Here is a 17,049-nt window from a genome sequence, read left to right as displayed (position 1 = left end):
ATTTTTGTGATTGGGAAAAACAATGTTAGGTACATAATATATGTGTACGTTCTAATGTAATTAATGTGAGAAAATTAGAGTTGATGTTTTTCTATAAATGAACAGCAAAGCTTTGGTTTGACTCACAATCCCACCTAGAGATCGAGCGTATCCAATTTATAACAGGAGTAAGTTGAAAATTGTCTCTTTTATTCATCAATTAATCAAATTTACTTCTAATTTTATATTTATTTGAAATATACCTCTTTTTATATGTATTGTACCCAAAATACCCTTATATAAAAGAATCACATAGAGAGTATCTTGAAGTGATAGGGGCAAAATTGGTACAATGTTTAAAAAAAGAAATAAAAATGATAGATTTTAAAAAAGAAGGTTAAAATAAAAGAGGACAATATAAAAAGGATATAGAGTGTATTTTCCTTTTATAATAAGGTTATGCCTTTGAAGCAACCATGATGAGTTCACCTTGTTTGGACGTGGGCTACCCAAGTCACTTCACTACTGGGCCCAATCATGGTGGCTGGGATGGCCCAATGCGAAAAATGTGTTTGTGTGTGTGTGCACGCTTTTAATTTGAAGATTATTCATTAATGTAGAATAAGTTGGACAACTATTTCAAATTTGAGCATTGTTATGAGATTTGTTATTCATTTATCATAATAATGGAGTAAATATGTCAATATAGTTTGTTAAGAGTTTAGCTGTGTAAAGTATCAAAGAACTATGTAGTATCTACTATCTACCTCACATTAAAAGAAAAAAAAAAGAAAAAGAAGAAGAAAGAACTGAATTATTGAGAATGATTTTTTGAGGGATTTTTCATTTTTACACTTCAAAACATATATATATATATTTATATTTTTACGGAATTCTACATAAAAATCCCTATTACAACTAGCAGAGCAACCTAAATCGAAACCAAAAATTATATAACAACCCACATAGAAGCTACCGAAGAAACTACTTTAGAAACCTGAACCGTAAATTTTAATAATAAAATAAAAAAAATAATCTATGGGGTACTTCCCTTTTTTTTATTGACATAAAATTATTGAGACTGATTTTGTTTGCCTTAATTTCAGAAAATATCATTTTCGCTCACGGAAGTTTTTAATTTCACTAGCATGTCATCGATGTAAACCTCCATATTCTTCTCCAATATATTTTTAAACATTTTGTTTGCCAGTCACTAATAGTAGCTCCAGCATTCTTCAACCCAAATGGCATGACCTTATAGCAGTAGATTCTTTCGTCAGTTTGAAAGCTTATGTGTTATTGATCAGCCACATGTATCTTAATTTGATTGTAGCCTGAGTATGCATCCATGAAGGTTAATAGTTCATACCCCGAGGTTGCATCGACCATCTGATCAATGCACAAAAGTAGAAAAAAGTCTTTTAGACAAGCTTTGGTCAGATCTGTGAAATCTATAAATATTCTCCATGTCCCATTAGGCTTTTGTTTTGGAATTTATTTTACCAGGATTTAGATTTACTAACATGTATCTTGATTATAATTCTATAATCTAACATCCTAAATATGAATTACCTAAAACAATAAAATAAACACATAAGTGATTAAGAAATTCTTACATTGGTGGCAGCAGAATATAATGCCTTTTTTCGTTTAGATATCGAACTCTTTATCATTTTTGTCGTCGAGTATGATCAAGATCTAAACCTGGATCTTCTTTTGTTGTTAGAATTCTTCACAATCTTCCACAAAGGCTTGAGTATAGGCTTGAATTGTATGAAAAATTTCTCAATTGACTAACGGGCATGAAAATTCCAAAAGAGGAAGAATGGATTTTGAAATTTGAGAGGCTCTCTCTTTATTAAAAATTTGTTTGACAAAGTGAAAACTAGGTTAAGTTATTAGGTTAGAAAATAAGAGTCATCTCTTTCTATTTATAGGACTTCATCTAGGGTCAGAATTTGAATTATTCGTAATTGAAAAAGATAAAATAATGTCTTAATAAACCCTTAACACTACAAAAAATAGCTATTTTTAGTAACAACTTTTTAGTCACAATATAATTTTTTTATGACTAAATGTGACTTTTGGTCACAACAAAAAACTACTTGGGATTAAAACATCGTATTTAGACACAAGTTGTCACTAATTTACTTTTAGTCATAACAAGTATTGTGACTAAAACTACATTTAGTCACAATAAATTGTAATTTTTGTGATTAATACTTTTAGCCACGGACCTTTTAGTCACAACATAGAAATGATAATTAATAATTAGTCAAAACCTTTTTACTTTTAGTCATAAATTTTGTTGTGACTAAAAGTAAGAGGTTTTGTAGTGTAAGTGGCCGAACCCTATGTGAGCCCTACAGGTTTCAATTTTGCAATTTTATTTAACAACTTCACTTTTTTTTTCACAAATGCAATATTTTACTTCTAATCTTATAAATGTCAAATCTATCCATTTAATAATTATCAAATAAAATTGTCATTTAACTTATTAATTAATTAGACCTTACAAAGTCTCTCATTTAATAAATAAATCTTAAATCACCTCTTTCTTCTCAATTAAGCTCTTGCTTAGTGAAAATTCATAAACAAGACATAGTCTTATTTATAATTCTAATTGACTAATTAAAACCAATTAATTGAGTCTACAAGACAATATTATCTCAGACAATGTGGAGACTATGGGCCTATGCAACCAAGCGATCCTAATAAGTAGATCCGAAATTTATCAAGTAAATTTCTTAACTTATTAATTCATCCTGGCTCCACTATAGATTAAGAATTGCACTCTTGTTTACTTAGAACGCTCTATAAGTTTCAAATATAGATACACTATTAATTATCCATTGTTTCAATCTAAATAATTATAGATCCTCTATAGATAATTTACATCGACTAAAATAAATTTATGGTTTCACCCCTCAATGTATTTTATCCTTGAAACACTTAGCTTTCTATAAATGATATTTCAGTAAACTAATATAATTACTGAAATAAGAGCTCTTCCATTTATGTCTATTAAGCCAAGCTCAAACAAAATCATCATTTTACTTCTATATCATTATAGAAGCTATAGATTTTATATCTATGATTAGCGCTCCCACTCAATTGTACTATCATGTTCCCAAGATGTAAGTATTGGGAAGATCCATTTGGTCAACTTTAACGAACAAGTCAAAGACACAAATAATACAGTTAAGCTAGAACCTAACCATCTCAGGATTAAGTTCTATTGACCTAAGATCAACTAAATGATATTGACTTAGAAAGATTTTTGGAAACTAATTTTTTAATATTAGAGCTAAAGCAAATACGATTATGAAAATAAAATATGAAGAAGGCTCTCAAAGTTTTTTACGTGGTTGGGGCATCAACGAGTCTTAGTTCACGAGCTAGTATTATTATCAGATAGGCTAGAAAATCCTAAGGAAGAATTACAGTGAGTATGAGTACTCTATTCTCTTCTTGAGCAAGCAATTTAAGAATTTCTAATCCTTTGCATGAAGGATTCAATTAATGCGTATTTATAGAGTAACAAAGGTTACACTTAGTTACCATTTCTGTCTAATGTGGAGTTTACTATTAATACACAGATTTAGGCTTACACAGATTTAGGGACAGCAGATTTTTTCGACCTAGCTAGTTGAAAAAAAAAATGCTAAAAGGTACCAGTAGTATTAAATACTTTTCTTGTTGTCATATCGCTATTGGTTCAATTAACTATCGGGTCTCATATAATTTAATATAATTTTTTTAAGAAATATCGTTAACCAATTGTTAAATGTCACCTCTAAAAGTATTAGACACCACTATATCGTTAACTAAAATATTTTAGTGGATTTACTTTTAATCATTACTATTTTCTATTTTAATTACATTTTGGGTTCAAGTATATTATGCACAAACACGTATTAATATTAACTCATGTAATTAAACGTAATATGTTCCTTGAATTAGTAAAGCGTAACATTTTCATAAGGACTAATTATATAAGCTCCATCATCAATGATCTTCGCTTAATTTGTACCTTTTCTTTGCTCAAGATTTTCCTACTAGATTCTCCATTGCAGTTAATTTGTGCGAAATTTAATGTTAAAAAAGAAGGGAAAAAGAGTCTTGTTACAATACATTAATTAAAAATTTATATATGTCATAAACAATTGTGAATTTTTACACAATATAAAATACACACGTAGATAGAGATAATAATACATATATGTTTATATAAGAAATACAATAAATTTATTTATATATATACGTGGCTTTCTTACGAAAACATCAATTTCTTATGTATAGTCCTACTCAATTAGCTGATGTGGACCCAAATACCCTGGCTAGGAATCTCTTGGTGAACAACAAACAATAGATAATACCCTGAAGGAGCAAGATTACCGGAAGAAGGAGTTGTAATCTCTACTTGGTACGTTGATTTTCCTAAACTCCTCACTGCCCCTGTCTTTGGTAGTTCCAACAGTCTTTGATTCATGGAGAATGAGTGAGTCGTAAATGAGGGCGAAACTATTGTCGTTGACAAGGAATTCGGATTTAAATTACCAGAAAATCTAAACCCAACTGTGAATTTCTGTGAATGCCTGAGTTGGGTTTGTGAACCGGGCGAAACAATGGTCGGCCGAAGATTCGGATTCTCCAAATACGACGGACTGAAAGCCTCTAAGCTCAATTCCGTCGGAAAAAGAACACCACTGAATCTATAGCCTATATGGGGATTGCTGCCGCCGACCAGAACTCTACCATCACGGAGGAGCACCGCCGTAGAGTGATACATCCGGGGAATCTTTGTCGGATTTTGAAGTTCAAACCTTGAGCCAATTTTATTTCCGGGTCTGTAAATAACCGGGTTCAGTACCGGGTTTCGACCCAATTCCCAAGCCGCGGTCCCCGACCCGGCTCCGTTAACAATCAAAACGTTGCCGTTTGGAAGGATAACCATGTCTCCCATGACTCTAGCTGAAGGCATGGTTTCCACGACCCAGTTGGGTTTCGGGTCGGTTATTTTGAGTCGGGCACAAGTGTTCAAAGCTGGTAAGAATATCCCCTTTTCCGCTTGAGCACGAGAACCTTTGGGGGCTCCACCACATACCAAAACCTCAGCTTCCACATTATTGCTGTTAATAATATTCTTCAATGGTAAGAGAACGGCTGAGCCAGTGCTGGGATATGACCTCGGGTCCCCACCTGGTATTTGAGGATAAGTTCTCACAACCTGGTTTCTCGCGTAGTCCAAAAGTATAGCTCGGTTGTTAGCGAAAATGAATAAGTTTCCATCAACGTTAAGAAAAACGAAAGGGTAAAGATTATTCTCTATTCCCTTGTCGTTTGTCTGAACTAAGAATGGTAAACTGTGCACATTTTTGTCACTGCTTTTAGGATAAAACTCGTAATTGAACTGTCTACGACCACCAATGATTATCTGCCTTCCATCTGGCAATATATGATTGGTTGCGTACCATCTACGCGCCGCCAGTGCCATGTTCACTTCCTTCCAATCACAACTTGCTCCTGTTCCACTACACGGCTTGAAATTCCTCACCCTCCGTTCTCCGTCGTTGAAACCGCCGGTTTGGAGTAGGGTTCCGTCTGGCATTAAAGAACCAGAGGAGCACCACACGTCGGTCTGTACAGAGAGAGGCCTGAAGGTATTGGTGATGACGTTGTACTCGGCCGAATGAGCGGTGCAGTCGACTTTGAGAGCCATCTCCGACGGGTCTCTACGGCAGTTCCCGGCGGGCAACGACAAGTTTGACTTGCCAAAATCAGTGCGGTCAAAAATGACGACGCGGTCGTTGTTGAGCAGCTGCATGTGCATGGCTGAAATGCCTATGCTTGGCTGCAAGAGTTGCCACCGTCCACCGCCGCCTGCGTCAGTCGGAGATGCCATAATGAAGAGTTGGATTACTGGTAATAAGAAGAAAGAAACAATCATGAAACTATTATTATTTGTCTTCATAATATAATTTAGTATGTATGCTTTAAAAATTATAATATATACTGCATGTACAGTTATATATATGTATATCTAGAAAAACTTAATTTGGCACGTATAATAATAAATATATAGAGAGAGAGAATTTGATAAATATTTGGCCTACAAATTCGACCTCTCTCAAATATATGTAGAGTTAGCTAGAGTCAGATGTATTATATATTAATAAGGAAGATTTATAATTATACTTAATATTGATTAATAAGAAAGTACGTACATTATTTGGCTTCCATATATTTTGTCCATGAATAGTATTTTTCTGTCTTTTAATATATATATGTAATAATGATGATAGTGATATATTACTTTAGTACACATTCTTTTCTTTCGATTTTATATATTTATTATAGTTAATTATTGAATATAAAAATGGGTATATATAAAAAGTTTGTCAAACTATACATGTACGTAATGTATCACGACGCGACGAAATAATTACACATATTATGTGTACGTTATTAATATAAAGTTGTGTGATGGCTTTGAATTTCATGCTAGCAGCAACTGTTGTTTAGGAGATTATAAAAATATGGTTACAAATGCTACTGCTCTGGTTTTGCTGAGATGAATCCCAAGATCCAATTGATGAAAAGGTTTTGGGAAGATATGGTGTAGCAGAGCTGGTTTATCAAGTGTAGAGTTCGAAATGATTGTTTTTGGCTGCACAAAGTGGATACTATAAATACAATTGTAAAAAAAGTAAAAGATAGCATTATGTTAATTACCTAGGAACACAGCTCAGGTGGATATTGACTGGTTGCATATATAGCATATTGTGATAAAAATTAGGTGGTTGTTGTGGTAGGGTAGGCCTGATTTGGGTGCTGTTAGCTAGGTTGTAAAGTGTTCTTAAAAGTAATACAAACATACTTACATTTACCAAAATGAAAAAAAGTTGTAATTACTAGAAATAATATAAATGAAACGAATTACAAAACATTACAACGAAATGGTAAATTTAAAAAGTAAGAAAAGAGTTAGTGATTCGAGAGACAAACATAATAAGTTTATAATAAAATCTTGAATATATAAATTAGTAAATTCCATGTTCAAGTAATCATATGATGATCTCACCAAGTTCTGGACTAAGTTTTGGAAGCAAAAAATCCCACCAAAAGTGAAGAACCTGGTTTGGAGAGCTGCCCGAGAGTGTCTGCCCACGCTGCAGCAATTGAAAACTAAAAGAGTGGATGTACAAACATCCTGCCCAGTCTGCCATAGCGAAGATGAATCCGTCATCCACGCACTCATCACTTGCACAAAAGTGAAGCAGGTGTGGGACAGAGTTGGCATCGGAACAACCACTGCTGCAGCCGAACCAGAAAACTTTACGGGTCGGTTTGTCATTGCTTTTCTTCTTCTTGAAGCAGAGAAAAAACTGCTACTTCCGGTTCTGTGTTGGGCCATTTGGAGCGCCCGTAACGATGTTGTGTGGCAAAAGAAATCTGTTACTGCAGCTAGCATTGTAGTGTTAGCAACCGGTTACCTTGAACAATGGAAGAATGCTCAAAATTCTCGAATCGAGACGTCATGGTCAGGCCTTAAAGCCGATGACGGGGCTGAGCATTGGACTGTCCCAAGTATTGATCACATCAAGGTAAATGTTGACGCTGCTCTCTTTGATAGTGGTAACAAATATGGATGCGGGTTAGTGGCAAGAGACCATCACGGCATGCTAATTGAGGGGAAGATGAAACTTTTTTCTGGTTCGGTTTCACCCGAGGTAGCGGAATCCATTGGCATTCGTGAAGCGTTAAGTTGGATAAAGAGGCACAATTGGCAACATGTTACACTTGAAACAGATTGTTTAACGGTAGTCCAAGCGATAAGAAGCGAGGTGAAAATGATTTCAATGTTTGGACAAATTATCCAAGAGTGTAAAAATCTGTTGTTAGAATTGAAAACTATTTCTATGTTATTTGTTAAACGATCAGCAAATATGGTAGCTCATAACTGTGCAAGAGCTTCTATATTTTTTCCTGGTTGTATCTTCGATATGGAGTCTGTTCCATTCGACTTGCTACCTTCTTTAGTAGCGGATTTTAATGGTTAATAAAGATGCATTTTCCATTCAAAAAAAAAAAAAAATCATATATCATTATATCCCTATTAAGGCCTCACAATAAAAAATATATATCCCTAATTTCCTATTAAGGAAAAAAAAATAATAAGAAATGTGTACATATATAGTTTTTCTCATCTCGGACCCCACTAATCAAAAACTAATTAAACTTTAACCTAATTAACTTATGAATAATTCAAGATACGTACACATTTGTATAAAATACTAGTTAGATTTTTAAATAAGTAGACGGTCAATTTTAATTATGAGAATTGTTAAAAGGTACCACTTAGCATTCTTCTTGGTGTAATAGTGTTATTTGTATAATTAAATAGTGGATTTTATATAACCTAAAAAAATAGGGAACTTCCTAACCAATTTTAGGGTGTCACACTTAGATAATGTTATAGGCACTAGTAATATCCAATACCAATACTCTATAATTATATCTGTAGTTTTTTTTTAATGGATTATACATAGTAGTTGAGATTAATTGCTTGTATAGAAAAAATGTATAATTTGAGTGTATTAATTATATTATCCTTAATTAACTTTTGCTTTTTCATTTTCTTTTTAAGAATTTAAAAATTAGCGTAGTGAAAAAAAGAAATGTGAATTTATATATATTGATAGAGATATGTTAGAAGATATTTTATTGTGATCATATATATTATTATTGATATAATTAAATATCCAATTATATATAACTTAAAATAATAAATTTAAAAAAAAAAATCACTAATTAATTATAAAATATCATCTATATATAAATAGTACTAATTAGAACCATCAATATCTAATAACAATGCTCCATAGAGATATGATACAACAAGAAAAGTAAAACTCACATATATAGATAGGTATTAATTATACAATGTTCATTATTCAATCTTTTTCCCGAACAATTTAAGTAATTATTGCTATAATTAATTTGATAATAAATAATAATCTTAGTTTATTAGCTGGCCACCACCGATTATAAGATACATATATATCATATATATATATATGGTATATCTCATTGTCAATGTTTCGATATATATAATGGAGTTTTCCCTAAGAATAATTATAATTACATTGTATATACATATAGGAGCTCAACCTCTCCATCCAAAAACACCCATTTGCAGTAAAATTCAAATTTGATATTAATTAAGATCAATCTCAGTGTCATCATCTAGCTTAAGAAACTCTCCAACCCAAATAATAATAATCAAAAAATTATAAAATTAGCCAACTCCAGCAATCGGAATCCAACTTCATATCCAATTCACATATTTATTTTAAATAGTATACATTTATTTTTAATGGGTATTATTCATCAATGAGTATTATTGAAAAAATTTGAATTTCTTTGCGTAATTTTGTTATCTAATTGAAAAAAAAAATCATGTTTGTATTATATGATGAAGTGTGTTAGTCAAGAAAAAAAAAAAAAAAAGTAGTTTCATGTAATACCCGGAATTAAGAAATGGATTAGCAAAACCCTAACTAGATAATTATGTATAATTGAGGAAATTATATTATTATATAATTTAATATATGTGATTTTATATGAATTTAACATGTTTAAGACCCCGTTGGTGAGCCAGGGGCATTTTGGTAATTATGACCCGAGAAGAGTAAAATGATGAAATTAATTTAATTATGTGCTTAATAGAACTATATTATTATATAGTATGCCTATGTTGTCTTTTCAGGTGTGTTCTGACAGGTTGGCGCGGTATAGTCACACTCGGGAATTTCGGGCCGAACCGGGTTCGGGCTCGAAATGTAAATTGAATTGATTATTTGGCATTTTATTTGATATGTGATAATCTGAAATTTATTTGGCAATATTTGAGTGTGAAATGGCATTTATGCCCTTGGAAATGAATATGTATATTTTATAGCCCTAAGGGCAAAATGGTCATTTGACCATTATTGGGTTACATTGAATTTAATGGATTTTTAGAGAAATTGAAATGTATTTTCTGGTATTATCCCTCTCTCACCCGAACTCTCTCTCTCCCTTTAACCCTTTCCATTTTCAAAATTTAATTGTTGAGAATTGCTTGAAGTTGGGTGTGAATTGGAGCTTTGGAATTGTGGATTCTTGAGCTTGGAGCTAGGTAATTTCTTGCTGAGTTTATATAAAGATTTTTAGTGATTTCTCTTGCTGAATTTTAGGGTAAAAAGCATATTTTAAATTGTTGAGTTTGTGGGGTTGCATGTTCTTGGTGTTTGGTTTTAATCTTGGTGAATTGTTCATGGAATTGCATGATTTGGTGGGAATTTATGTTGTTGATCTTGGAATATGAGTATAAGGTATTTTTCTTAGTGGAAATATGTTTTAATTGGTATTTTGCAGCTGGGAATTTGGATATATTTAGGTTGAAGTTCATGTGTTGAGCTAGAACTTTGTTGGTTTAAATGCATGATTTTGAATTGATTGTGTAATTTGAATTTTGAGAGTTGTTGTGGTTGTTGTTTGCTCTCTGTGGTGATGATTTTTATCTGTAAGAAGTTAATTTTGGGTATGGTTTGGTTAAGGTTCGATTTTATGGTAAAGTGGGCATGTTTAGACCTTAAAATCTGGTTTTCTGGGTTTTTCGAACCCAGTGGCCGCGGCCAGATCTATGGTCGCCGCGGCCATAAAACCCAAAGAGAGAGCCATCTTTTTTCTGAATTTGTTTTGGCCATAACTTTTGACTCGGGACTCCGTTTGGGACGTTCTTTATACCGTTGGAAAGCTCTTTTCGAGCTCTATGTGATTATCTGTATTTGAAATGCCATGAATTTATTTTATGAATGTGAAATCAGGGGTTAACCCTATTTGTGAAAATCCCGGATTGTGTGTGACTAGGATTACCGGCACCTGGTCAGGAGCACCCGGGGATTTGGAATCTCTACTATTGCGGGACAACAGGTAAGACAGTGATTAGCACGTAGAGTATGCGCAGTGGCGCTTATGTTGAGAATGATATGCATGAATGTTAAGTAACCGGGATTAGGGTTATTACCCTAATAGGAACGGTCTAATAGCCTAGGGTTATTACCCTAGTGATATATGTGTATAAATGCCATGCTATGTTAATTGAAATGAGATTTAAGGATTATGTGCTCAAGGCATAATCAGGTTGGACTCGGTACTCATAACCGAGATGAACCGCTTCTAAGGCCTTAATGTATTTAGACGTGTGAGAGTAACACGTGGGTCTACGTCACGTAGATTTAATTAGATGTGTGAGCGCAACACATAGGTCTACGCCACGTAGACATAATTGGGCATGATGAAATAATGATCAGGTCTGTGCTATACAGACATATGTGAATGAGCATAATATATTTGTTATGATTTATACTGTCTTGCTGGGCTTGGCTCACGGGTGCTCTCCGTGCGGGAAAGGGTAAGGCATTAGCCGATCGGCCATGAGTTTCGGGAGCGTGGCGAAGAATGTACATGTTCATGCCACTGCACCAAGCGGGTTATGGGTCTAATAGTGTTGACTTTTGTATTCTGTTTTGCCGCTTAGGTCGGCTAGTAAGAAAGAACTTGTAATAAGTTTGTAAATATTTTTGGGATCCCAACTATTTTGAAAAGTTTAAATATATTACAAGTTTATTTTCGATGCATTTAATATAAAAGTTTAAATTTTGCGCTATTTTAATTAGTAATCCCGGTTAGGGGATTAGGGCCTTATAAGTAATTTTGGGTAGCGTGCCTAATTATTTAGGGCGTTACAATTTGGTATCAGAGCGCCAAGGTTTTTAAACTTCCTGTAGACCGGCCGAACATGTACATTCGTCGTCAGAGATAGGCTCGACTCATGGTGCAGTAAGTATTGAGAGTAAATACTTGACTGTATGTGTGATCATCTGTTTACCGCTTTCCATTTTAGGCAGTATGCAAGCATCTAGAGTATGTATGTGTTATGTGATGCCATGCTATAAATGCTATTTGTTTATGTAAATATGTATGAGGTAAATAGATGAGTTAGGGTTTAAGGCAATAAGTGCGTAAGTGTGGTATTGGTGCTTAACTCGCTGGGGTTGTTGATTACAGGGGTACTAGTAATGGACCCTCCGCAATCATCTAGACCACAGGGCGAGCAAGTAGAGCCCGGGGTTACCCAAACCAATCCACCAAGATCGCTCTACCTCCGCAAAATCCGGGGGATAATGCGGGGGCCGTAAATGCTAATCCTCCTGCTGATTGGCAGCAGATGTTTCATGAAATGCGAAGTGTTATACTTCGTCAAGAAGAAGAGTTGCAACGTTTGAGGCAACAAGCTGTCCCAGCTAATCAAGGGTTACCACCAGCTCCTGTGCCAGTGGTGGGTAACCAAGGGTATGTTATGCCGCACCGGGACTCTGTGTTCGAGCGGTTTGTGAAGCTGCAACCTCCGGTTTTTTTGGGAGGTATTGACATTATTAAGGCCGATCAGTGGATGAGCACTGTTACCCGTATCCTCGATAACATGGGGGTGACGGGAACTGAGAGGGTGAATTGTGCGGCCTTTATGTTTCAAGATCATGCCCGCGTATGGTGGGATATAGTGAATCAAACCCGGGATGTCAGTGTGATGACATGGGATGAATTTAAGAAACTTTTTGAGGAAAAGTTTTATAATGTGGCTGTAAGGACTTCACACCAAGAAGATTTTGTGAAGTTGACTCAGGGGAAAATGTCTGTGGCCGAATATACTCTGGAATTCGATCGGTTATCTAAATTTGCTGGTGATCTGGTGCCTACAGATTTTACCAGAAAGCAGAAATATGTTCGAGGACTAAATGCTACAATTAGTCGGGACTTGAAGATTACCACATCACATGACACTCTGTATAAGAGAGTGGTAGACTTGGCCTTAATTGCTGAGGAGGCCGAGCAGCAAGTAATGAAGGAGCAGGCTGCAAAGGATGCCGCCATGGCATCAAACCCTCCTGCTGGTGGTAATGTCAGTAAGGGGACCGACAGTGGCAACCCTGAGCACAAGCGGAAGGCTGAGGCTTCCGGAGCTTCAGGGGGAAATAGAAAGTTTCGGGGAAACAGAGGTGGCCGTCAGGGTCGCGGGTCCTCATTCCGATCATATCCAGAATGTTCTAAATGCAAGAAGCATCATCCTGGTGAGTGCCGAGCCAAGGCATGTTTCCAGTGTGGCATGGTGGGCCACTTTATCAGAGACTGTCCCCAAGCCAAGAGAGAAGAGCCTAAGAAGAATGTTGCTCAGAACCCGGGGCGACTTTTCACTATAACTCAAGCAGATGCTGATGCTAGTCCGTCAGTTGTGACAGGTCAGTTATCTATTAATGGTTGTGCTTATACTGTGTTATTTGATTCGGGAGCTACTCATTCATATGTATCGAGTAGAGTGATAGAAAGTTTACATAAGCCATGTGATATTTATGTTTCGGGGTTTGGAACCCTGTTACCCTCGGGAGACCTGACAATATCCACAAGGTGGATTCGGTCCTTGTCTTTTTGGATTGATGGCTGTGAGTTGACCGCCAATCTAATTGAGTTGCAATTATCTGATTTTGACATAATCCTGGGAATGGATTTTCTGTCTAAATATGGAGCGATGATTGACTGCAAACGGAAGATGGTGGTGTTTGAGCCCGACGGTGCTAACCCAGCGGTGTTCGTGGGTAAAGTTCAAGGGGCACGCATACCGAGAATATCACTGTTGAAAGCTAAAGACCTGATGGGTAGAGGTTGTCTAGGGTTCATAGTTACTACAATGGACACTAGCCAACCTGTAACATCAGGGCCTGAGAGTACGAAATTAGTATGTGAGTTCCTTGATGTCTTTCCAGAAGATTTGCCGGGATTGCCACCTGTCCGGGAGATTGAATTTGTTATTGAACTGGCTCCGGGAGTGGATCCAGTGTCTAAATCACCGTACCGAATGGCTCCAGCTGAGTTGAAGGAATTGAAGATACAATTGCAAGAGTTACTAAATCTGGGATTCATCAGACCGAGTTACTCACCTTGGGGTGCTCCGGTTTTGTTTGTAAAGAAGAAAGACGGAACCCTACGAATGTGTATTGACTACCGGGAGTTGAACAAGCTTACCATTAAGAACAAGTATCCTTTACCTCGAATTGATGATCTGTTTGATCAACTGAAGGGGAAGACGGTCTTTTCCAAGATCGATCTTCGCTCAGGCTATCATCAGTTGAGAATTCGAGAGGAAGATATCCCGAAAACTGCGTTCCGTACTCGGTATGGACACTATGAATTTCTTGTGATGTCTTTTGGACTCACTAATGCCCCGGCGGCATTCATGGATTTGATGAACCGAGTGTTCAAGGATTATCTGGATAGGTTCGTGATTGTGTTTATCGATGACATTTTGGTGTACTCTGAGACAGAAGAAGAGCATGAGTTGCATCTCAGAGCGGTTTTGCAAAGATTACGGGATCACAAGCTTTATGCTAAGTTCAAAAAGTGTGAATTCTGGTTATCCCGTGTCTCATTCTTGGGGCACATAGTGGTTAAAGATGGGATTATGGTGGATCCGGCCAAAATTGAAGCTGTTCGGGATTGGCCAGTACCAAAATCGGCTACAGAGGTCAGAAGTTTTCTGGGTTTGGCTGGTTATTATCGTCGGTTCGTTGAGGGTTTTTCAAAGATTGCTGTACCCTTAACGGAGCTGACCCGAAAGAACCAGAAGTTTGTTTGGACTGATCGGTGTGAGAAAAGTTTCCTGGAGTTAAAGCAACGCTTGATTACCGCTCCTGTACTAACTCTTCCTTCAGATAAGGAAAAGTTTGTGGTATATTGTGATGCCTCGAGACGGGGTCTCGCCGTGTGCTTATGCAGGCTGGGAGGGTAATAGCTTATGCTTCTCGGCAGTTAAAGGAGTACGAGCAGAGGTACCCTACTCACGATTTAGAACTCGCAGCAGTGGTATTTGCGCTAAAGATTTGGCGGCATTACCTTTATGGCGAGAAATGTGAGATATACACTGATCATAAAAGTCTGAAATATTTCTTCACCCAGAAAGATTTGAATATGAGGCAGAGGCGTTGGCTAGAATTGGTGAAGGATTATGATTGTGAGATCCTTTATCATCCTGGTAAAGCCAATGTGGTTGCTGACGCTTTGAGTAGAAAAGGTCAGAGTCAGTTGAGTACTATGAAGCAAATCTCCCGACCGTTAGCAAATGAAATGACTCGAGCTCAAATTGAGTTGGTTGTGGGGCAATTGGCTAATATTACCCTACAATCCACTCTTTTAGAGAGAATTAATGAAGCACAAAAGCAAGATTCAGAGTTGATAAAAACCCGAGCTAGGGTTTTGGCTGGGAAGGCTAGTGATTTCTCAGTAGATGAAACGGGAATGTTGAGATTTGGAAGTCGAGTTTGTGTGCCTATGAATGAAAACATCAAGAAAGAGATCATGGATGAGTCTCACACGACTCCTTATTCAGTTCATCCAGGGTCGACAAAGATGTACCAAGACCTGAAAGCCATGTTTTGGTGGCCAGGCATGAAGAATGACATCGCTGAGTATGTTGCAAAGTGCCTTACATGTCAGCAAGTGAAAGCTGAACACCAGCGACCTGCAGGGTTGCTGCAACCACTGAAAATACCGTAATGGAAATGGGAAGATATAGCTATGGACTTCGTGGTAGGTATGCCTAGAACCACGGGACAATTTGACTCTGTGTGGGTCATAGTGGACAGCTTTACAAAGTCTGCTCACTTTTTACCTGTTCGGACGAATTTCTCCATTGATCAGTATGCTGAATTATATGTTAGAGAAATTGTTCGTCTGCACGGTGTCCCAAAGTCCATTGTGTCGGATAGAGATCCAAAGTTTACATCGAGATTCTGGGAGAGTCTGCATCGAGCTATGGGAACTCAGTTAAAGTTCAGCACAGCTTTTCATCCTCAGACGGATGGGCAATCCGAGAGGACCATTCAGATTTTAGAGGACATGCTACGGGCATGTGTGCTTGACTTTGAGGGATCATGGGTAAAGTATCTTCCCCTGATCGAGTTTTCTTATAATAACAGCTATCAGGCAACAATCGGGATGGCTCCTTATGAACTTTTGTATGGAAGAAAATGTAGATCGCCCATTCACTGGGATGAAGTGGGTGAAAGAAAGTTCTTGGGTCCCGAAGCTGTTCAGAAAACAAGTGAGGCAATTGATAAGATTAGAGCGCGAATGCTCGCGGCTCAGAGTAGGCAAAAGAGTTATGCCGATCCAAAGCGTCGAGATATTGATTTTCAAGTCGGGGACATGGTATTTCTCCGAATATCTCCGATGAAAGGCATAAAACGCTTTGGGAAGAAAGGAAAGCTTAGCCCGAGGTTCATTGGACCTTTTGACATCCTTGAGAAGATAGGGCAAGTAGCGTACAGGTTGGCTATGCCCCCAGCGCTGGCAGCTGTACATAATGTGTTTCATGTTTCAATGCTTCGGAAATATATCTCAGACTCGTCCCATGCTCTGAGTTATGAAGCATTGGAACTTCAGCCAGACTTGTCATACGAGGAACAACCAGTGCAAATACTTGATAGAAGAGAAAAAGTCTTGAGAAGCAAGACAGTGGCACTGGTGAAAGTACTATGGAGGAACAGTAAAGTAGAAGAGGCAACTTGGGAACTCGAGACGGATATGCAGCAGAAATATCCGGAGTTGTTCAGGTAAATTTCGGGACGAAATTTCTATAAGGAGGGGATAATTGTAATACCCGGAATTAAGAAATGGATTAGCAAAACCCTAACTAGATAATTATGTATAATTGAGGAAATTATATTATTATATAATTTAATATATGTGATTTTATATGAATTTAACATGTTTAAGACCCCGTTGGTGAGCCAGGGGCATTTTGGTAATTATGACCCGAGAAGAGTAAAATGATGAAATTAATTTAATTATGTGCTTAATAGAACTATATTATTATATAGTATGCCTATGTTGTCTTTTCAGGTGTGTTCTGACAGGTTGGCGCGGTATAGTCACACTCGGGAATTTCGGGCGGCAGGGTTCGGGCTCGAA

The 17,049-nt window shown here is 36.6% G+C and overlaps 2 protein-coding genes across 2 annotated transcripts; one reads left to right on the top strand and one right to left on the bottom strand.

Annotated features, from left to right (window-relative positions):
* Positions 1-4,112: 4,112 nt before the first annotated feature.
* LOC115701493 (aldehyde oxidase GLOX) lies at positions 4,113-6,234 on the bottom strand. Its single transcript, XM_030629309.2, has one exon. The coding sequence runs from the start codon at positions 5,951-5,953 to the stop codon at positions 4,292-4,294; it is 1,662 nt and encodes a 553-aa protein (XP_030485169.1). The 5' UTR covers positions 5,954-6,234; the 3' UTR covers positions 4,113-4,291.
* Positions 6,235-6,938: 704 nt separating this feature from the next.
* On the top strand, positions 6,939-8,042 carry LOC133032414 (uncharacterized). The gene is made up of 2 exons (XM_061106348.1): positions 6,939-6,965; positions 7,068-8,042. The coding sequence occupies exons 1-2, from the start codon at positions 6,939-6,941 to the stop codon at positions 8,040-8,042; spliced, it is 1,002 nt and encodes a 333-aa protein (XP_060962331.1).
* Positions 8,043-17,049: the final 9,007 nt, after the last annotated feature.

Source organism: Cannabis sativa, chromosome X (genome assembly GCF_029168945.1).
Source record: "Cannabis sativa cultivar Pink pepper isolate KNU-18-1 chromosome X, ASM2916894v1, whole genome shotgun sequence".
Lineage (NCBI taxonomy): Eukaryota > Viridiplantae > Streptophyta > Magnoliopsida > Rosales > Cannabaceae > Cannabis > Cannabis sativa.
This window is presented reverse-complemented; position numbering and strand designations above follow the sequence as displayed.